The sequence below is a fragment of the Theropithecus gelada genome, chromosome 8 (assembly GCF_003255815.1).
Source record: "Theropithecus gelada isolate Dixy chromosome 8, Tgel_1.0, whole genome shotgun sequence".
NCBI lineage: Eukaryota > Metazoa > Chordata > Mammalia > Primates > Cercopithecidae > Theropithecus > Theropithecus gelada.
The window spans coordinates 122,680,842-122,703,578 of NC_037676.1; the positions used below are offsets into that span (position 1 = coordinate 122,680,842).

General features: G+C 34.8%; 1 protein-coding gene across 1 annotated transcript in view; it reads left to right on the forward strand.

Moving 5' to 3' along the window:
• Positions 1-22,737, forward strand: part of MTBP (MDM2 binding protein) — a 78,605-nt gene that overhangs the window by 36,889 nt on the left and 18,979 nt on the right. The window contains exons 12-15 of the mRNA XM_025393672.1: positions 6,520-6,693; positions 8,815-8,922; positions 15,797-15,958; positions 20,418-20,535. Of these exons, the coding sequence (XP_025249457.1) occupies positions 6,520-6,693; positions 8,815-8,922; positions 15,797-15,958; positions 20,418-20,535 (562 nt within the window). The remainder of the gene's footprint in view (positions 1-6,519; positions 6,694-8,814; positions 8,923-15,796; positions 15,959-20,417; positions 20,536-22,737) is intronic.

A 22,737-nucleotide genomic window follows, 5' to 3' on the forward strand; every position in this document is an offset into this window, starting at 1 on the left:
ATAAAAGGCAGGAGACAAAGCAGATCAATGGTTGTCTGAGGCCATGGATAGAAGGGAGATTGACTGCAAAAGTGTGATAGAAGTTTCTCAAAACTGGTTCATAGTGGATGCAAAGTTGTTTACATTTCCCGAAATTTGTTAAAGTTAGACCTTAATATATGTACATATGTAAATACCTATGTAATTGTACACTATTAAAGCTTTTTATTTTTTGTAAGGATCACTTTTTGTAAGAATCATTTAGGTCCTTCAACCTAAATGCAGAGTTTTATTTATCTCTCTAGCGTAATGATTCTTAACACCAGCTACAAATTAGAATCATTTTGACAGTTATTTAAAGTTATTTAAAGAATCACTTTTTTTCTAAGAATCATTTAGGTCCTTCAGTCTAAATGCAGAGTTTTTGTTTCTCTCTCTAGTTCAATGATTCTTAACACCAGCTGTAAATTAGAATCACCTTGACAGTTATTTAAAAAGGTCAAGCTGAGCTCCACCTGAAAATAATTCAACCCAAATCTCTGGGGTGGACCTAGGGTATCAGTGGTTTGTTAGAGCATCCTTAGTGGTTCAAATGTGTATCCAAGATTGAGAACCTCTGCCCTAGGTGGTGCTTTCCCCAACACTAGGTGACATCGCTGTTACTGAAGAATCCTTTCGATGCTTTGAAGCAGAAAAAATTTAAGAATCACTGCTTTAGGCCTTTTAATTCCTTATCTAGAAAATGAGGATACTACTACTTGCTTACTGTATCTCAAACTTGTTTGAATCAAATTGGTAATGGAAGGTACACTCTTTCTAAATTCTGCAGTAGCTTTTTGTTATTCTCTCCAATCTTATATGCTTCTGTGTCTGTGAAACAACAAAGAAATCATTGCTGTTCATAATGAATAAGATCTGGAAATATCTTCTGAGTGGCTTCTCTAGTCATTGTAGCTTTCAAATTGTGTATTTTTTAATATTGTAATTAAGAGGAAATGTATATAGTTTATGACCCTAATATTACTTAATTGTTTAAAATAGTCATGGTGGAATTTATAAATCCTGTGTTTTTATAATTTTCACAGTAGTGAGTTATACACCTACTCAACAGTACTATCCTTTTTTTTTCTTCTTTTTCTTTTTTTGAGACGGAGTCTTGCTTTGTTCCCCAGGCTGGAATGCAGTAGCCGGATCTCAGCTCATTGCAACCTTCACCTCCTGGATTCAAGCGATTCTCCTGCCTCAGCCTCCTGAGTAGCTAAGATTACAGGCGTGTGCCACCACGCCCCGCTAATTTTTTGTATTTTTAGTAGAGATGGGGTTTCACCGTGTTAGCCAGGATAGTCTTGATCTCCTGACCTCATGATCCACCCACTTCAGCCTCCCAAAGTGCTGGGATTACAGGTGTGAGCCACCACGCCCGGCCAGTACTGTCATTTTTTAAACTATTTTAGATTTTTTAAAAAATTGAACCACAGTCATTTTCTTGAACAATATCAGTGGCAGCCTAGTTTTATGCTAAATTGTTCAAAGCTTAGTCTGATGAATACGGTGGGGTATCAGGCTAGGAAATACATTTTTGAAGATACTTTATGAATATAAAGTACTTAGATTGATTTTTTTTTCTTGTGCCTCCCTACCTGGCACTAAGGGCTGTTTCAAAAGTTGAGTCTTGAGTTAAACAGCGATCTCATTGTTGAAAAGAGTGTAGCCTCCTAAGATGCCTACATTGGAAACTAGATTTTGTTTTATTATTTCATTTTTGGAATGATTATTAAAATAATTGGTTATATTATTTTGCCATTTCTTTATGAACATATATAATAACTATCAGTAAGTCAGAATATTCACTTACCCAGAATATCCTGTTTCCCCCGTAGTCCTGGGATATTTTTTTTCCTTCTATTATGTGGAATATTATTTATCCTTTAGATTATTATAATTTTGTTTTCATATTAACCGTTAAAAATGAGTGTTACAGGGTTTTAAGAACCACTAAGAAACTTATTGACAAAGAATATAACTTGATTTTTATTATATAAGAATTTTTTTTGCTAATACTAATAAAGACATAAGACTTTATTGTGGTTTATGTGTTATCTGTAAACTTTGATGCAACTAATAGACACTTGGTAGTTTCTGCTTCTCCCATTTTATCTGTATAGTATTATCCAAAATATATGTATGCTTTTGGTGGAGAAGGGGCATACAAGCCAACACCTTATCAAATGATAATGTAAATAAACATAGCAGTTGAAAATAGACAGACTTTTTTTTAGTAATCATTTTCCCTTATTTAGGAAGAGTGATGAGGCTAGAATAACTATGCTAATTGTAAATCTGTTACTCTCTGTGGTATTTACATAAAAGTTATTTAATAAGTCTTCAATTAACACCTGCCAAATCTGGAGCAACATTTTTTAAATGACTGCAGAGTCATTATGGCTAGGAGAATTCTTTACAGTAAATATTTTTCTTTTGAGGAAAATAAGATTATTGTAATTACAAACTTCAGTGATTAAAATGCAAATAAAGGTGGTGAGATTTAAAATAAATGTGGAAAGAATGTCATAGATAGAAGAGATATATATAAGTCGAATCAGCAAGTAGCTAAAATGGTAAATGAATTAAGGTCACTGTATCTTTTGGCAAACCTTAATTTCAAATAAAACTGGTAACAACAAGTGTTTTTCTTTTCTAATAACCTTTATTTAAATTCATGTTGTAAAACTACAGTTTATGAACAGAATTAATGTCACTCTAGCAATCTGATTGTAAAAATTGTTTTTGTTACTTCATCATTGTTTTAGGGAATAGACTATGACCCACAGTATCTTCCTATCTCTGAAATAAACTGTAGCTATTGTAATAAAATTACAGTACTTTCTTAGTATTTTGGGATGTATATATGTGTATATATGACATTCTGTATACTATATAAAAGGATCTTTTACATGCTGTGTGGCTGTCTCTAAAGAACTGAAGTACTGTCAAGAACTTTCTTTTTGTAAGCAGAACTTTACATTCCTAAGATAATTTTTAAAAATACAGTTTTACTGAGATATAATGCATACCATACATTTTACCCTTTTAAAGTTTACAATTCAGTGACTTTTAAAATATAATCACAGAATTGTGCCACTATCACCACAATCAAGTTTAGGGCATTTTAATCTCCCTGGAAAGAAACCCCATACGCATTAGCAATCATTGCGCATTTCCACCACCCATTCCTCCCCCTACCCCTAAGCAACCATGTATCTATTTTGGTCTGTATAGATTTGACTGTTTGGGACATATCATAGAAGTGTAATCATATAATATCTAGTTTTTAATGACTGGCTTCTTGGACTTAGTATAATGTTTTCAAAGTTCATCCATGCTGTACATGCTGTAGCATATGCCAGTACATCATCCTCTTTATTGCTGAATAATATTTCATCACTTAGATATACCACATTTTATCCACACATCAGTTGATGGACATTTGGAATGTTGACACTTTTAGGCTATTACGAATAATGCTGCTCTGAATATACAGGTACAGGCTTAAAATCATTTTTGGTATAAATCTAGGAGTGGAGTGGAGTTGCTGGGCTTCCTCTTTTTTCGGTGTCTTAAGGTAGAAGGTTAGGTTATTGATTGAGATCTTTAACACTACTTCAGCTGTATTTGATAAACTTTGTATCTTTTGTTTATCTTAGAGTATTTTTAAATTTCCATTATGATTTCATATTTGACCCACTGGTTATTTGTTGGTGTGTTGTTTAATTTCCACATATTTGTTAATTTCACAGATTTCTCTGAATTATTAGTGTCTAAAAGGACTAATGATTTCAGCCCTTTTAAGTTTATTGTGCTTTTCCACTCCAGTGTTTCCATTGGGTTTTTATTTTATATCTTTTCATCTATATTCTCTATTAGATGAGACTGTCATCATGCCTTTCATGTGGTTTCCTTTAGTTCTTTGAACATATTTGTAATGTTTGCTTTGAAGTCTTTGTTATATTTAACTTCTGGGACCTCTCACAAGTATTTTATATCACTTGCTTTTCCCCTTCTGTAGGTATTACACCTTCTGTTTCTTTGCATGTCTCATAATTTCTTGATAAAGATGACAATTTAGGTAATATATTGTAGTTGTTGGTTAATAATTTCTCTCCCCCCTTATTAGGTTTGTTTTCTTGTTGTTTGTATATTTATTTGTTGTATGAGTTGGGCTTGTATTGCTTATAGTATGAATTTTAATGAAGTCTGTTTGACTTTGGTGTCACTCTTCAGAGGGTGCAGCCTTCAGCGTGGCCAGATTCACCCTGGGCATCCAGTGGTCTCTGCCTGACTCACTTTCCCTTTCCCTGATACCTTCTTTGTCTGCCTCATTTGCTGTCACATGTAGCTGCTTTATACTTCACTAATTGCCATCTTCACTAATTGCTTTATTGTTTTTGACAATGCATTGGGGCTTAAATTGTTCCACATCCATTTAAATTTGATTCATTTTTGTGGGCATTCTTCTATTTGAATTCTGACACCAAGATGACGCTTCTTAGCTGTCTCATTCCCCCGTTCTCTCTAATGAACGAGATCTTTTGCTTGTTTCTCTTAATTAGGTGAACTACCAGCCTCCTTTTATTTGCTTATTACCAAGTCTCCATAGTTTTTGAGACCCCCTTTAGGCTCCAACTTACTGCAATCTGAGTCAGATGAAGTCAGTTTCTTTGGGTAGAGTTTAGGGCCTTCTGTTTTGAGGTCTCTTCCCCTGGGCAAAATCTCTGAGCCACTACTTTGGTAGCTGGGCCAGCATGTAGCTTCTGGTCTTCTTTATATACCTCTCCCAGTGTAGAAACTTCCCTGTGAATGCGCCGAGGTGAGGACATTTGGGTCCCTATTTTCTCAGCTTTGCTATCCTGGGGTAGAACCTCTACCTTCTGAGCAGGAGCTAGGTGGAGAAAGAAGTCCCCAAATTCTCATCATACGCATCAGGAATTTAGTCTTTTCAACTCAGAATGAGGGGATGAGAAATTGCTGGCAGCCTGCTCCTTCCCATGAGATGCTGTAACCCTTTATTGGAAGCGAGGGAAGAGGAAGACCCATCTTTTTGGCCACAGCCACTTTGATTGGAGTTTCTGTTCATCTGCTTTGGGAATGGGTGGAGAGAAGCAGGCTGCAACTGAAGTCCTGTGGACTCTTAAATACTAAGCCACAACCTGCTTCTTCCCAATCCATTCCCAACTCAATGGATAGATGCTCCAATCTGTCCAACCTGCTTCTTCCCAACCCTAATCTTAGTATATTTTCCTGAATAAATGTTTCTTAATTTGGTATATACCCTTAGGATCATTTCACCAGTTGTGCTTGTATTGCTGGGGAGTGGGTCCACAGACTTTCTCACCCTGCCATCCTGATAGCCCCTAAAATAAACTTAAGGGAAATAGAGACATAGATAACTTTTTAAAGAGGTAAGCATTCACTTTTATTCCCTGATAATCAGCCCTTAACTCTGCATTATGTATCTCAAGCCGAAGACACTTCGTTTTACCCTATTCGGAGAATAAACCTCTAATCTTCTGACAGTCATTTGCCTGAATAGAATAAGGGATCAGGAGGCCTGTTTCTCAAGTTGACTTTCAAACTCTGTTCCTATTCCAGCTTTGTTTTGCTTCCAGAGCCATCTGGGGTCACAATTCCAGACCTCTTGAGGATGCATGTATAAATTGTGCTGCTTTGGGGCTTTCTCTGCTGTTTTTCTCAGCTTCCTTAGCAGCGGAGAGATTGAAGTTTGTTACCAGTTGTTCATATACTTTTCTGCTTTCAAATTTTAGTTGTTGTCTCTTCCAGATATTAATTTTTTGTAGATTTATGCTATTTTTAAGATTTCTTTATTCTCATTTAGTGGAATTTCAGGAGATAGTGAATATAAATGTTTATGTCCAACTCACCATCTTCAACAAAAAAAGATTCTACTTCTATTTTTAATCTTGAAGGCTTCACAGTTTTTCTTCAACCTTCACTATAATCCTCACTTGATTTGCTTTTAAAATATACTAGATGCTGTCTTAACTGACCTTCACATAACTGGCATGCCAGATTAATGAATGCTCTCCATTCGCTCTGTAAAATACATTATGGATGCCCACTGCAAGAAGCAAAAAGCTACTCCCGAGTATAGCTGTACCCTTCTGCTTCCATCAATTAAGTTGTGTGTGTTTGTAGGAGTCAGTTTATTCCCCTTTGAAGAAATGGAAGCTGTAAACATTATTGATGTGGTTATTTAAGAAATATACTATAGAACTCTGATAAGCCATATCAAAAGTTAAAGAATGAGTACACATAAAAGATTTATGCTTTGTAATTGTTTGTTATGATTTTTTGCCTTAACAGCCTTCTGAATTAAATGAACGACTACTAGCCCTGAATGTATGAATAGCTTGTTTTAAAATAACATAAAAATTTTATTATATCCTGTGGATCAAATGTATGATTCTGTTGTGTTGTGTGCTGAATTTTCACATACTTAACAAGATAACTGTTTTTGTTTAGTTCCAGATGTTGAAGTGAAAGGAGAGTGTTCAAGCTATTATCTCTTGTTACAAGGTAATGGCAATAGAAGATGTAAAGCCACATTGATTCACTCAGCCAACCAGATCAATGGCTCATTTGCACTCAGTTTAATTCATGGAAAGATGAAAACAAAGACAGAAGAAGCCAAATTGAGTAAGTGTTAACTTTAGGTATTAAAACATGTTTACATTGTTTGTGTGTGTAGTTAGCATATGTGGCTTTAAGTAGAAGAAATACTAAAAATTTAATGAATTTATTTTCCCCAAACTCCATTCTCTCTCATTAATTTACCTTTTATTTAAAACATATTATGACATTTTTTTACAATTTAATGTGCAAAGAGCAAATTCCTTTTACATTATACCTAGTAAAATTTAGTAGATCAGCCTTCAATTCTAAAAATGAAATTTTTAGTATTTTCCACTTTAAATACATGTATTTTGCTATATTTCTCATTTTCATTTACATGGTCTCAAGCCACACGTTCTATTTTATTGCCCATCTTTCCCTCTTCCCAGGCTTTATTATTTAGGTTATTGATTGCTGCATAACAAACTATCCCAAATTTAGCTTAAAAATAGCAGTTTATTATTATCTCTCATGGTCCTGTGGGTTGAATGGGCTCAGCTGGATGTTTCTATTTTGAGGTCGTGCCTATGATTACAGTCACATACACTATGGCTCCAGTCATTTGAAGATTCCACAGGGCTTGATGTCTAAGATAGCTTCTTCACACCCATGTTTGGTGCCTGGGCTAAGATGGCTGGAACAGATGAGGTCTGATTTTCTCTCCACAGGCCCTTTCCTCACAGCTAGCTTGGGCTTCCTTAAAACATCATGGTCTTAGGGTAGACTCACTGACTTTTTTATTTTGAGACATAGTCTTGCTCTGTCACCAGGCTGGAGTGCAGTGACGCAATCTTCGCTCACTGCAACCTCTGCCTCCCAGGTTCAAGCAATTCTCCTGCCTCAGCCTCCGGAGTAGCTGGGACTACAGGTGTGCGCCACCATGCCCAGCTAATTTTTGTATTTTTAATAGAGACAGGGTTTCACCATGTTGGCCAGGATGGTCTCGATCTCTTGACCTCGTGATCTGCCCACCTCAGCCTCCCAAACTGCTGGGATTACAGGTGTGAGCCACTGCGCCCGGCCTAGGCTGACTTCTTATATTGTTGCTGACTTAGAGCAATTGTTCTGTGAAGCTGCAAGGGTTTCTGTGTCCTAGCTAGAGGTCATTCAGTGTCACATTTACGTTACCTTGTTACATAGTATGAAGCATGTCCAATAATTAGCAGTCTTAAGGGAGGACTGCCACAGCGTGGAGAATAGGGAAGATCATCACTATGCCAACTACCAGTAACAGGAGTCTAAATACATCTTTCTGCTGTCCCCTGGGCTACTATTTAGGTCCACCATGTACTGGTCACCAATTTGTCCTAGTCCAGCGTGACAGAACACACTCACATGCAAGTTATGTGAAGCAGGTTTATTACTTACAGATAGGCAGCAAGGAACAAAAGAAGCCTAGGATCTGTTGTGAGCCAGGACCCCAAGGCTCAGGAAAGCTTCCCAGGGCAGATGGAGTCTTGACTGCATGTGTGCCGTTTGCACCACAGCTAAGGGACCCCAAAAGGCAGCCTGACCTGGCTTCTGTATTTCAGGGGCTATGTGACTCATTGGGCAACGCTTTAAAGGACATCCTGCTTTTAGGGTACAAAGGAAAAAAACCCAAGCTATCTTGGACAGTTCCTCCCTATTTCAAGATAGTACATTTCCAGTACGTTCTACAGTTATTCTGAGTACTATGGGCATGAAGAATGGGGAGAGAGACACGGCTAAGGCTATCATGGCACCATCCAGCACATTGATCTAGGTTGGATTCATGGTGGAGGGTACTGCACAAAACGGAATAACAGGAGATGTGGTTCATTCAGTGGCTTTTGGGGGTATCTTTAGAGACTGGCTCCCGTTCCCTATCTGTGATTTCTGATTAGGTAGAAGAAAATGTGATTCAGGGAATTCTGCTTTACTATCTAATTCCCTCAATTTAAAAATCAGGTCAATGTTTAAAATGCAAAATAATTGAGTATGCTTCTTTTCTGCTGCATAATTATTATTATTATTTACTTTGAAATATATAAGATCAAGAGAGGTGAGTGATTGGTTTTTATTTTTTGTTAAATCATTGCTGTAACACATTTCCCAGGAACTGAGTACTAATTGTTGGCAAAGGGCATTGTTAATGGTTGACCTTTTTTTTTTCTTATTGCTCAGGTTTTCCTTTTGACTTGTTATCACTTCCACATTTTTCTGGGGAGCAGATTGTACAAAGAGAGAAACAGTTAGCTAATGTTCAAGTTTTAGCTTTGAAAGAATGCCTAAGTAAGTAACAATTTGTATATTTCATCCTACTCTAAAAATGTTGACTTGTTTGGACATAAGCTACCTTTATTTGCACAATTCTTCTTATATAGTTTATCTTTTAGTTACGCTACTTATTTATAGAACTATTTTTGATAGCGTTGATATAGAGTAGAAGAGATATTTTCACTGGATTCAGAATGTTTCTGTTTATTTGTACATCACTGTTAACAGTTATAAAAATACTTCATCAGCAAATTTTGTATTTCAAAATTTGTTTTTAATTGGATGCTAGAAAAGGTATGTAAGTTTTATTTTTCTGTTTAGTGTAGAACTCTTGATAAAATATCTTTTTATATATTTTTGGTAGCAGAAGTTGGATGCTACAAATAGGAAAAAATGCAAGTCTTAGGGAAATTAATGTGTTACCTTGAGCATTGATTCTTAGAGTTTAATAATGATCATCAATAATAAGTAAGAACATTTCATGTGCTGAGTGACATTGGCATTATAGATTTATTCAGAAAAGAGTCATAATTTCACATGTTTTCTCTTTTACAGTTAATTTGGCTATCAGTCTTATTTTTTAATACAAATTTTAAGCATTCATTTGTTGCCTAATTGAACTTATTTATTGTTATGTAATTTCTAAGAAATGGATTCAAATTGTGAGTCTTCCTTAGTTGTATGTAGAAAAAAAGATATTCGAATTATACATTACATATATTATAAAATAAGAACGATCATTCTTTTCTTTAAAAACATATCTTAAAAGTGTGAATTCAGTAGCCTACCTATTCAATAGAAGATAATTTTAGAATGCTTGGTCTCAATTATTCATGTAAAGATTACAAACTTTTTCAATTGTAAAAATCCAGGGTAATTGTGTAGTCTTGAGCTCCTCTAACCATTGGTGTTTTTTTTCTTTTAAACCAAGAAAATGATGTTTGCTCAAGGAAAGTGTAAATAGAAAGGCAAATCATTTTTAATAAAGTGTAGTACATGCTATAACCAACAAATACATAAACACACACACACATATATACTGAAATACCAGTATTGTTATGGATATAAAATGTTTATTTCAGACATCAGTATTACTCATTTTTTAACTTTGCTCTATTCCTGCCAAAAACCCGTCAGGCCCTGATTTCCTTGCAATAAGCCTCCTGCAGCTTTTTATAACTCAGTTCCTTCAACATCTCCACTGTTTCATCTTCACCTCTGTTCCTCACCTTTCCAAAAAGAAAAACTATCAGAGGAGCAGGGACCTCTCTGAAGCTGGTGCATCTCTTCTTTGTGAAAGAAGACTTAACCCCAAGCGGGCCATCCCTCCTGGTTTTGTGGGAAGGGAAATATGACAGCTATAACTAGGTTGCTGCCTAGAGGTGTGAGTGGAAAGTTCAGCAGAGTTGGTGAGAGGGCAGGAGAGGGTACAGAAATGCAAAAAATAATAATAATAATAAACATCGTAGGGATGCCACTAGACTGGGCAGAGTAAGGTGGGAACCTGAAACTGAAGAAGACCTTAGAGCTAGTTGCTGCTAGAGACACTTGCTCTGGATATGTCCGTGAAATGGCCATTTTGCAATCTGCAATGTTAAATCTTGATTCAGATTAATGATCCAGTTAATCTATTTATGATGAAAATACTTCCTGAACAAATCTCTTCTCTACCCAGAGAGTTAATACTGGATTAAAAACTTGGAGACAAAGATGCATCTGTTTAGAATGCCTGTGTCTCAAAAGGCAGAGGCAAATGACAGCAAAAGAAAGTTTCCAATGTAAGCATGTCTTAAGCGTCTACTTCAGTGATTTTCAAATAAGTGAAGTGTGAACAGAAAAGTACTTAAAGCAATGCAGTTAACTTATTTGTACATGACGAAAACTAAAGAATATAATGGGAACAGCTCTCTTTGGAAAAAAATTAGTGATTCAGTATCCATACAGAGATTATAGTGTTTACAGAAAAACAAAACTTGTTCAAAAAGATTTCCTCAAATTATCAGCAAAACACTGAGTAGACCTATTACTCTTTCCAGTATTTTTCTAATACTAAATTAGAAAGAATAGCTAGAAAAATTTGCACAAAAATGTACTCACTAATAACACTATGGAGGCACTTTGTTTTTTAAAATAACACAAAAATGAAATAAAATTTGTTAGGGCTTAATTTTTAAAATTAGTTTATTTTCATTAATTTTATTTTGAAAATTACATGTAATACTATTTAATTAGAATGATGATATTTAAAATTTATAAGCTTGCGATTTATATTTTACCAAATTTGTTGGTAATTTAGAACTTTCTGTATTTGGAAATATTAAAAATCTTGTTTCACTGATTTTTCAAGAAAAGGCTTGAGAATGCTGAACAATTTTTAAATAAAAGACTGTTCAGTATGATACAAGTATGAAAACAGCAGTATTATCATTTTGCTCCAGTATTGCAGTCTCTACTCTGAGCTCCCTACATCTTTGTTAAATGTGTAAAACCCAGTGCAAAGCTTATGCTCGACCTGCTGATTCCTTTGGATGTTCTGCTTCTACATTTTTCTTTAATAAATCCTTAGTTATTACTAGCTTTTTTAGGAAAATAGCGTTTTTATGCTGACTTATTTTTAGACTTTAGTCCAATGTTTTTCTCTCAGATATTTATCTGCCACTTATATGCAAACTCACTTGTGTGGAGATGATGTTTTGCCTAGGTAAATTATCCTACTCATAACTTGTAAACTTTATCTATTTTCTCTCTCCATTTCTTAATCATTAAGGTCAATATGGATTCTTACTCTGTTTTTCAAATTGTAATATAATTGACAGGTTTAATAAATATAGGTCAGGTTCAGGTTCAGATTTGAGTGTGTATGTGTGTGTATATACACATATATATACACATATATACATATATATACACATATATATACACACATATATATACACATATATATACACACATATATACACACACACACACATATATATATAATTTTTTTTTTGAGACAGAATTTTGCTCTGTCACCCAGGCTGGAGTGCAGTGGCATGATCTTAGCTCACTGCAACTTCTACCTCCCGAGTTCAAGTGATTCTTGTGCTTCAGCCTCTCAAGTAGCTAGCATTACAGGCGTGTACCACCATGCCTGGCTAATTTTTGTATTTTTAGTAGAGATGAGGTTTCTCCATGTTGGCCAGGCTGATCTCGAACTCTTGACCTCAGGTGATCCATCTGCTTTGGCCTCCCAAAGTGCCAGGATTACAGGAGTAAGCCAACACGCCCAACCAGATTTGAGTATATTTTTAACATTAACAACAACATAGGGGCTAATTTCTGAAGCCGATTACTCTGTACATCTTCCAGATAAAACCAAACCATCGGTAACTTTTTGTTTTGGAATGGCTCCCAGCAGATTGTGCAGAAAAAGACAATGAGGCTTATGATTTTCTCACTAAGAGGATGTAATAGAGACAGAATATATTATAGCTCTCATTTTACTCTTCCTAATGTTCTTGATTGTGGAAGCCATGTTAGTTACCTTGGGTCAGATCTGGAAGGACCCTACCAATGTCCACCTTGGTGATGCAGGATTTTACAGAGGCTTGTATCATGAAGCTGATGTTCTAAAGTAGAACCTTGACACTGGTTGTCTCCTCCTTATTCTACTCCCTTGCATTATTTATGTGCTGACCTCAGGTAGTGTAATGTAATAATGCTTTAATCCTCTGTGTCTAAGGACACAGTACAGTGGTTTTTAGGCAGTAAGCTCTTAAAATTAATAAATGCGTATTGCGTTGAATTTTCTATGAACTTTTAGGTTACTATTTTATTGTGGAAGAAAATGTTACTAGACTAGAAGTGTTTTAAAATAGACTATTTTTATCAAAGTAATACATGGATATAGTTTGAAAAATCAAATGATACTGAAAAAGCTTCAAGAGGCAAACAGCAATGTGCCACCCATGCCTCCCCATCTTTCAGTCCCTGTATTTATAGACAGCTATCCTCAGCTCTTCCAGGTGGACCCCTATACAAATAATGTATGTATGCTGCTATTTCTTAGATTTATCAGTTTCAGGCATTATCTTAACATCTAACTGTGGAAGATAAAAACTCCACTTTCCCACATAATCTTCACATTCTCTTTCTGCTTCTTACAGTGAAGTCATGAATTTTGGTTAAATCAGTGGTTGGCTTTAACATTATTATAATTTTATAAATAAGTTTACTGCAGAGCCATGTAATAAATGATGATCATCAAATCTCTTTTATATAATTCTTTGTTTTTCTTATGGTTGATAATCACCTTATTTTTAATTTGCCTACTCTTCTGTATAGACAAAACATTATTATGTTTTTCCAGAGGCTCCAACATTTCTGCTGCACTCCTATCATTAACATTCATTGTGTGTTCAAATACATCAGTTCCTTTTTATTTCTCTATTGTTTTCTTTCCTAGAGTGTTTCGTATTTTGCTCGACTGTGGACTGATTGCTTGTTAGACTTGCTAATATCTTGAAGATTTCCCTTTCCTCTTTTCTTCTTTTGGAATGTTCTTTTTCCTAGACACCTTATTCTCCTTTTTATTGGATTATGCCTTTGTTTGGTTGGTGCACTTCTTCCAGTCATTTTTTGAGCAAAAGTTCATGGAGCATAAATTTTTTGAGTTCTTGCGTGTCTGAAAATTTATTTACTTCACTAATAAAATTCTAGGTTAAAAATCATTTTCCCTCAGAATTTCAATGATACTACTTCATTGTCTTCTGCTTTACTGTGTTTCTGTTGAGAAGTCACATATAATTCCTATCCTTTGTAGTAATCTAATCTTGGTTTGTTTGGTTTTTACCCACTTTCTGGTAACTTTGTCTCCAGAAGCATTGTCTCTAGAAGGTTTACTTTGAGTCATATTGGGTTTATCTTTCCCCTCTTCCCCACCAGTCCCATTTATTGAGCTTTGTAGTTGATTGGCAATTTAAATGGGAGAGTCATATCTTGAAATCTGAATTTTTTTTTAATCCTTTTAATAATTTTGTTCCTCCCATTCTTTCTCTCTCTCTCTCTCTCTCTCTCCGGAGCTCTAGAGCTTTTACTAGATATTGACTTTTCTGGACAGAATGCCTGATTTCCATTCCTAGTTTCATATTACTATGTTTTTTTTCTAGTTTTGGGGGAATATCTTCCATTTTATTTTGCAGCTCTTCTATGGAATTTTTGAAATTTGATCTCTCGTGTGCTTAATTTTAGAGTCATTTCTTGTTCATTGATTTTTTTTTCTTTATCAAAGCATCCTGTACTTATTTCATGGGTGCAGTATCTTCTCATATGTCTATGAGAAAATTATAGCAAAGTTTGTTTAGTTTTCTACAATGCTTTTGTTTCTGCTGGACTCCCTTTTTTCTGTTTGTTTGCCTTAGTCTCTCTTTCGGATGTTTTTTAGTTTGGGATTCCAATAAATAATACCCACTTCTCCTCCCAACATTTGAACCAACTGAAAAATAAATGTAAGAAATATACAGATGGAGAGAAATTATAGATGAAAGCTGTATTAAAGGATATGGCTTTTTAAATCTATGGCCAAGTTGGCCTCCTCATACATACACCCAGCATTGAACTTTGCTACTGAATGACTGTCAGAGCTAGGCAACTGCAGACCAACCGTGCAGCAGAAGTCTGCAGAGAAAATAAATCCTGAAGACTTGCTCACTCAGATGAAAGTCAGAAGAATCTATCAGAGCATGCTTTGTTCATGACTAGCTCAGTGAGTGATGGGAAGGAAGAGGGGAGCTGAAAGTGTTAACCGAATCAAATCTTTGCACAGGGAAACAAAGAGCTGCCTCTCCCCATCAACACCTTTCCTTAAATGTCTGGATATTCTTTTCTTTCCATCCTATTTTGAAATGGAAGTTTTGTATGCTTGCTTCTAATGTAATATCTGTCAAGCTTCACTATAGTTTGGTGAAGTGACAATTCAACATTTAGTTCATGAGCTTCTACTCCTAACTTCACCCCAGTGTTGCTATCTAGAGTTCTTTCCTCTGACAGCATTCAGTTTAACCAAAGGAGAATCCTCTGATATTTCCAGTGGGGCATTTGTGGATGTTAACTTTCTGGTATCAGGGCTTGGAGTCCAACCTTTCAATGAACAGACTTTTCCTTAATCCCTTAGTTTTAACCCCAGCCTCAATACTAGCTTTTCATATACCTGATGTTCCATACAAAAAAAAAAAAAATGCAAGCAGTGGTGCCTAACTCTGAGGAATAGGGGGTTGGGTAGGGGAGGGACCTGGAGTTCTAACTTCTTGTGCTACATCCAGTCCTGTTTCAGTCCAGCATCTCACTACCAGCTACTTTGTACTCCTTGGTAGTGCCTCTCTACAGGCATCCAAGGCGGCTCTTCCTCTACTTTGCAGACTCACTTACCACTCGGCTGTCATTTATGTCTTCCAAAATTTGTTGAAAAATGTCATTATTTGTCATTCCTTCTTTTGTTCTCCCTTTTTATTTCTTTGCTGTGATTTTAGGTTTTGAGAAGAAGAAATGGAAGTGGCCAAGCTACCATATTTAACTGAAAGTTTAACGAGTTTTATTTCTGCATAAACGTGAACATAAGACCACTTTAATGCTCTGCAATATATTTCTGAAGGCTTTTGTAAATCTGCCTTTATCTGTTATCAACTTATAGTATCAATGAATTACTTCTGTTTATCTCACATAACTGGAAATTCTCCCATTATCTACAAATAGGATTAAAGTGAAAGAAGGCCTACAATCCTGAAAACAGGAATGTTGATTTACTAGAGAAATTCCCTTGTTTTACTTCTGAAAATATTTTCCCCAAAAGAGTAGTAGATGAGCTCCAAAGCGGATAAATATAAGTCAATTGTATTGATTTGTCTTATAGAAAGGAGAAAGTTGGCAAAACAGCCTGAAACCGTTTCTGTTGCTGAACTCAAAAGCCTGTTAGTACTCACAAGGAAACACTTTCTAGATTACTTTGATGCTGTGATTCCTAAAATGATTCCAAGAAAGATGGACAAAATTAAAACCTTCAATATATTAAATGGTAAGTTTTTTATTACTTTAAATTTTAGTTCTCTGTGTGTGTGTGTGTGTGTGTGTGTGTGTGGCAACTATGACATTTATTATTAAAACTTATAAAATGTATTGGTCAAATCCAAATATATTTCACAGATTTAAATAATAATAGATACTTATATAGATGCAAGTATGTATATATATGTGATGAACTGTATTACTCATTATTTAAACATTATAAATTTTCTAGTAACTTTTTTCATTAACTATGTTCAGTGTAATTGCTTTTGGGCAAAGGAAGAAGCACTTTAAGATGATGCCTCTCTTTAGTCTTACTAAGCTACTGAAATGTGTGAATTTCTATTAAGCTACATTTCCATAAAGTGTGGAAAGCAAAATCTAGTAAATCATAGTAATCATAGTAAATTTAATAGAGGTAAAAGTCCATATGATACGATGACGCATATTTAACATTCAGTAGGGGAGGAACAGTCAGACTTTACTTAGACGGCTGGAAATCATTTCATTATTTAGTTGTATTTCTTTCTGCTTTCCTGAGTTCCAGTGTTGTGATAAATTTGAATAACCTTGTTTAAGGACACAGGCTGTGGAGCTAAACTGTCAGGGTTCAAATCTCACTTTTGTTACTTGCTAACCAAATGTCTTTAGGCAAGTTATTCATCTCTATGCCTGTTTCGTCATGTTTAAAATGGGAATAATAATATAACCCACTTATTAGGATTATTGTGAGGATTAGTAGGGTTATTGTGAGGATTGAATGAGTTGATACCTGTAAAACACTTAACACAAGCACCAAAAAAGATGTTACTTGTTTTATCATTATCATCACCATTGCATATCAGTACCCAAGTTAAATAACGTACAGAGTAATCTGAAAGGTGCTGGAGACATTATTAGATTACTTGTAAATGGGGGATGTGTTCAAAAAGTGAGAGACCATAGCTCCATGTATAGCATGGACTCTGGAGCAAGACTAGCAGCTTACTTGCTATGTGACCTTGGGCATGTTTTCTGATCTTTTTGCCTCTGCTTCTTTATCTTTAAATTAGGGATGACATAGGTTGTTATGAAGATTAATTATTCTTAAATTGCTTAGGCAGTTGCCTAGTATAAAGTAAGTGCTGGTTAAATAAATATGAATTTTGAGGAGAGAACTGCAAGTAGGGTAGAATAGTCATGAAGGCTGGTTAGGAGCCAAAGAACTTGATATAGGTCTTGAATGATGCATAAGATCTAGATAGAGAGAAGATAAGATGTGCCAGGTAGAAGCACCATATTCAGGGTCATGGAGGTAAGAAAAGGCAAACCGAGATCAAGAGAGAGATTGGCTTACCAGAGGATTTATATGGGAGATGAGGGTTGAAAGATAGGAAGGGCTCAAATAATTGCTAAGACTTTTATATAAGTTTAAGGATATGTATCTTAAAGTTACCTGTACGAAGGACGCTTGACACTGAGCTGCAGGAGAGCTCATCTTAAAATCAAAAAGGTTTGAGCAAAGAATCAACACAATCTACAGTCAGATTATGTCACTCCTTTGCCCAGACCTTCTTGATTGCTTCTAATTGCACATAGAATACGTCAACCTTCATATGGTTTTAAAAACTTTAAATGATATCTGGCTTCATACTTATTCTAGTACCAGTACATTTCTGTTTCCTTTTTATCACAGGAAGTCCTTTCTTTCCTTGGACACATTACATTTCTTTCTGCCTCAGGAACTTTATATATGCAGTGTCCTCTGCCTGGATTTCTTTTCTTCCAGCCTTTACCTGATTAACTGATGATCATTCTTCAGATATTGATTTAAATGTCACTTTCTCAAAGAGACTTTCCCAGACTTTCCCCAGTTTCCGTAGTTTTCTGTTATACTCTCTTCCTGTAATTTTTTTTTTAATTATTAGATCACATTTTAAGATTGTATTTATTGAACAAATGAAAGAAACTTGGAAGATTTTTAGAACCTGAACTGAAATTTGACAGGTTATGCATTTGAACATGACTTCTAAGAATGAAGTTGCGATTTTTAACATCTTTTGTCGCTTTGATTTGAATAAATACGCCTACCTGTAAATTACATAATGAAAGAAATACTAAGGCCAATTAGATATCATATTCTGACTCATTTGCAAGCATCCATATTAGTTGTTAGTAATTAATAAAGTTATTTAATCTGCTCATTTTTTGGTAAAAACTCTAGCGTGTATAACAAGTGACAAATCAGTATGTAGAAAATGCCTAATATAACCATTTATTTACACATTGTCACAAAGTTGCTAAAGACTTTGACAAAGTCAAATGTGATATCTGAACTCATAATACAATAACTACAATAACGATCTCCTTTGCATGGGACCATTGGGCACATCAACACACTGCATAAATAAGTTTTCCAGGTAATTCTATCAGATCATTATTTTATTACTTCAAACACTTAAAAGGAATCTTCTGGCATTTATTTATAATTCTTGCTTTATTAATTTGTAATATAACATTTTCTTTGTGATTTATTCATATTTAAGTGTGTAAGGTTATAATGGCCTGAATTCATTAATCACATAATGTCATCTCTTTTTGTTTGCTGTAATTTTTGATTTTATAGGTCAGTTTTCCCTGTTTCCCTATTGTGTTGGTTCTATTGTCTATTTCTGTGTTTCTCCTGTAAAATGATTTTTTTTTAAAGCAGTGTTCTTGGTTTCTCAGAGAGCCTTTGTGTTTTTTGGCTGTCAGCATAGCCCAGTGTCTTGACTGCCACATAAATGAAATACTGTGTTTTATTTTATTGTAAGAATTGTATTAAATGATTCCACAAAAGACATGACACATATGAATGTTTTCCCACCTATTTCTTAATATTTAGCCTATGTAATTTATTTTTTAGGCTGTATATTATACTGAAATATTTAGGAACAATTTAATGTTTACTGTTATTTAAGATTGCTTATATTCTTTTATGAACTCATAGCATGAAGCTGTGCAGAAATGCAAGTGATATTTTTCTTTATACTTTTAGTAGAAAGCCACATTGACATTCAGTAGCATGTTATTTTATTATGAAGTTCATTACTCTTTAAAATAGTATTTCACCACCTTTACTAAAAAAATGCAAAGTATTGTATTTGGATGGTGTTTAGATAGGGCAATTCAATACAGGTTTTGAAAATATTTTAAACTATTCAAGGTTAAATAGTTTAATAAGTAAAAGAAAGTAAGATAGCAGTTTGCATTCATTTTCATTTGTGTTTCTTGTTTAAAAATTGCTTTACCAGGCCAGGCATGGTGGCTCACACCTATAATCCCAGCACTTTGGGAGGCCAAGGTGGATGAATCACTTGAAGCCAGATGTTCGAGACCAACCTGGCCAACATGGTGAAACTTTTTCTCTACTGAAAATACAAAACTGAGCTGGGCATAGTGGCATGTACCTGTAATCCCAGCTACTCAGGAGCCTGAGGCAGGAGAATTACTTGAACCCAGGAGGCAGAGGTTGCAGTGAGCTGAGATCATGCCACTGCACTCCAGCCTGGGCGACAGAGTAAGACTCCGTCTCTGGGGGAAAAAAAAAAATTCGTTTACCAAATCATTATTTTCTCAAATGAGTATTTTTGTTAATGTTGATAGTTAGTCAAATAGCTGATGTTCAGTAATTCTCAGTGAGTTTATTAGAACAGTGTTCAAAACAATTCTAAAACCAAATAGTTTTGCAATCCAAAAAGTAGCACAGTTAGTAATTTTGCCAGTGTTAAAACAGTTTGAATATATTACTACTATTAGTAATAATTTCTAATAAGACCGGAAACTGTCCCTTTAGGTTTTCATTGAAAATCCCAATATTATCAGCAATCTCAATAGTAGTTCACTGCAGCATATTATCTAGAAAGATAAGCACACTCTTACATATAATATTTGATTAGTAGAAAATAACATTGAATGTTAGTGATTTGAAGGTGTGAATGTTTAAGCATCTTGGTTTCTCAGAGAGAACATCAGAACATCATAACTTATCTATTATTATTGTAGTTTTGAGAATAAGGTAATCTCTTTTTAAACAATGAATGTTTTGGTCTACTTGTGCTAATTCCTATTTCTAGTATGAAAATCACACAGAATATCCAATATATTCTCTATCGAGTTACCTTCTTTCCATTTAGAACTATTTTCACCCAAAATGACAAAGTTATGCTTTTATTCCATAGGAATCCTAAATAGTGCTAAGACAATTTTGTGAATTTTAGCTTATAACTTTTATTATGAGGTGATATTTTAGTTTTATTTGCAACAAACATTTCTGTGGCCTTTTGCACAGTTTAGGCCATCAGAGAGGTCTTTAATAAATGCCTAAGATAAGTATACCTTTTTAGACACACTTACACACATGTATGTATGTGTCTATAAATACACACTTTTATTAGCAAAATTCAGTATGTTAATACTTTTCAGACTTATGTGTATTTCTTTCACTTTAGATTTTAGTCCAGTGGAACCTAATTCCTCAAGTCTAATGGAAACCAATCCTCTGGAATGGCCAGAAAGGCATGTTCTTCAAAATTTGGAAACTTTTGAAAAAACAAAACAAAAAATGAGGTAATATTTGAATCTGTAGTAAAGCACGTGATAGCTCAGTAATTTGAATGAACTCTTTTTAAAATAGTTAAATTATGTTTATGAGATATGAGCAGTTTATAGTTTTATTATAAAAGAAATACATACTGTGAATAGATAATCACTAGAGTAGTATATCAGTTAAAAAGGAAGTACTCATCTTGCTCTGCCTAGAAAGCACTTGTACTTTCTAGGTCTGTGTCATCACAGTGAACATTTTGGTGTATAGCCTTTCAGACCGTCTCCAATAAACATACACACTGTATGAAGATATAAAAACATCTTACTACAAGAACATGTAAAACGAAGTAGAAGTAGTCGCCTCATTTGAACCACTTTGTTCCTATTTTACATTCATATATGTTTATACGGTGCCTATTAATGAACTATGGGAGGCAGGATTTTTTGTTTTGTTTTGTTGTGTTTTTGTTATTTTGGTTCAGTACGTAGTAGGCCCTTAGTACATAATTGTTAAATGATGGAATAAAAGAGGAGAAGCTAAGCTCTCTTACATTACTTTTCTCCCAAATATTACAAATCACATTTTTATTTTTAGCTTCTCCATGGATAGTATTTTATTACTTGCTATAACTTTGTTTCATACACATGAAACAGACATTGAATACCAACTATGTGTCAGGCGCTGGGAATATGAGGAAGAACAAGCTGTTTCTCTGCCCCTCTCATCTAGAGCTTACCTTTTAATGACAGCAGCAATCAAAACAAGTAACCAGACAAGTAAATATAATAATTGTAAATTATTCTGTGTGTAATGAGTGAAATAAAAAGACTGGCGGGGAATAATTTTATTTGTTGTGGGGAGGGAAGTGGTAGTACTCACTTAGATGAGGTGGATGGTCAGGGAGACCTCTTAGAGGTTACATTTGAACTGAGACCTAATGGATAAATGGGTGAAGTACATTCAGTCACATAGGACCAAATAGGTCCTCATACACAGTTCGGATTTCATTGTAAATGCATTAGTGGAAGGATTTCATATGAAAGAGTGATGGGATATGATTTTGCAAAAATTTCGCTTTCTTGGGGCAAATAAATTTCAGGAGGCAGAGATTAGAGCAGAGAGACAGATGGCTCTTTCTGTAGGCTAAGTGAGAGATGACTGATTTCAAACTAGAGCAGTAGTAGTGGGAACAAATTTGGGAGATACGTTGGTGGTAAGCTGGTGAAAAGCTTCCTGTGATGCATTAGATGTGGAATAGAGGGAAAGGAAACATTGAAGATGATTTAGATTTCTGGCTTCAATTGAGTGAGTGGTGTTCTTCTGGGGTAAATGGGTGGAAACTTAGGGTGAGGACAGCTTTGGGGAGAAAAAATCAAGAACTCTTCTTTAGGGATGATACATTTGATCTATGAATTATCCAAGTGAAAATAACAAGTGGACTGGGGGGATATCTGGAACTCACTCAATTTGAGTTATCATCAGTAGAGTTTTCCAAATACATGATGGTTGGTAAGTCACATGATGAGACCATGAGGTGAAAAGAAATGGAGGCTAAGACCACTCCTTAAGAATCCCAGGTGTTTATAGGTTAGGCAGAAGAAGACAAGAAAGAAGAGTGAGAAAAGTACAGGTTCCCCACAACAGAACTTGAATTTCTTGCCTACCAATTTTAGATGATATCTTATAACTTCCCACTGGGAAAGATGAGTAATTAACACCCCTATTTTTCTTCCCTTTTTATCTTCTGTCTCTAAACCTTATGCTGTTTGCAATATAAAATTCTTAATTTTGTTTTTCTTCTCTCCGACTTCCTACTCTAACTTGACTGACTCTACCTGCGTATTTGTTATCCTGGTATTTCTTTTGATTATGTTTTAGATTAGTTCTGTATTTTCTTGGATTTCATATATTAAAGAGAAGTCTGATGCCAGATCGATTTTTGTTCCTCAATAGGTATTTTATTTTGTCTCTAAAACTTTTACAATTTTCTGTTTTCTTTAATGTTCTGAAATTACAAGAGGCTATGGTATGAGATGTTTTAGATTCAAGTCTTTTGTCTTTTTGTGGTTCTGATAAATATCTTATTTCTTCAATACTATTCTTCCCTTCATTTTATTTTTTTCTTTTCTCTCTGAAATACCTGTTTTAATTAATATTAAACATTCCGGATTGATGTTTCTTTTTTTTTTTTTTTTTTTTTTTTTTTTTTTTTGGGGGTTTTT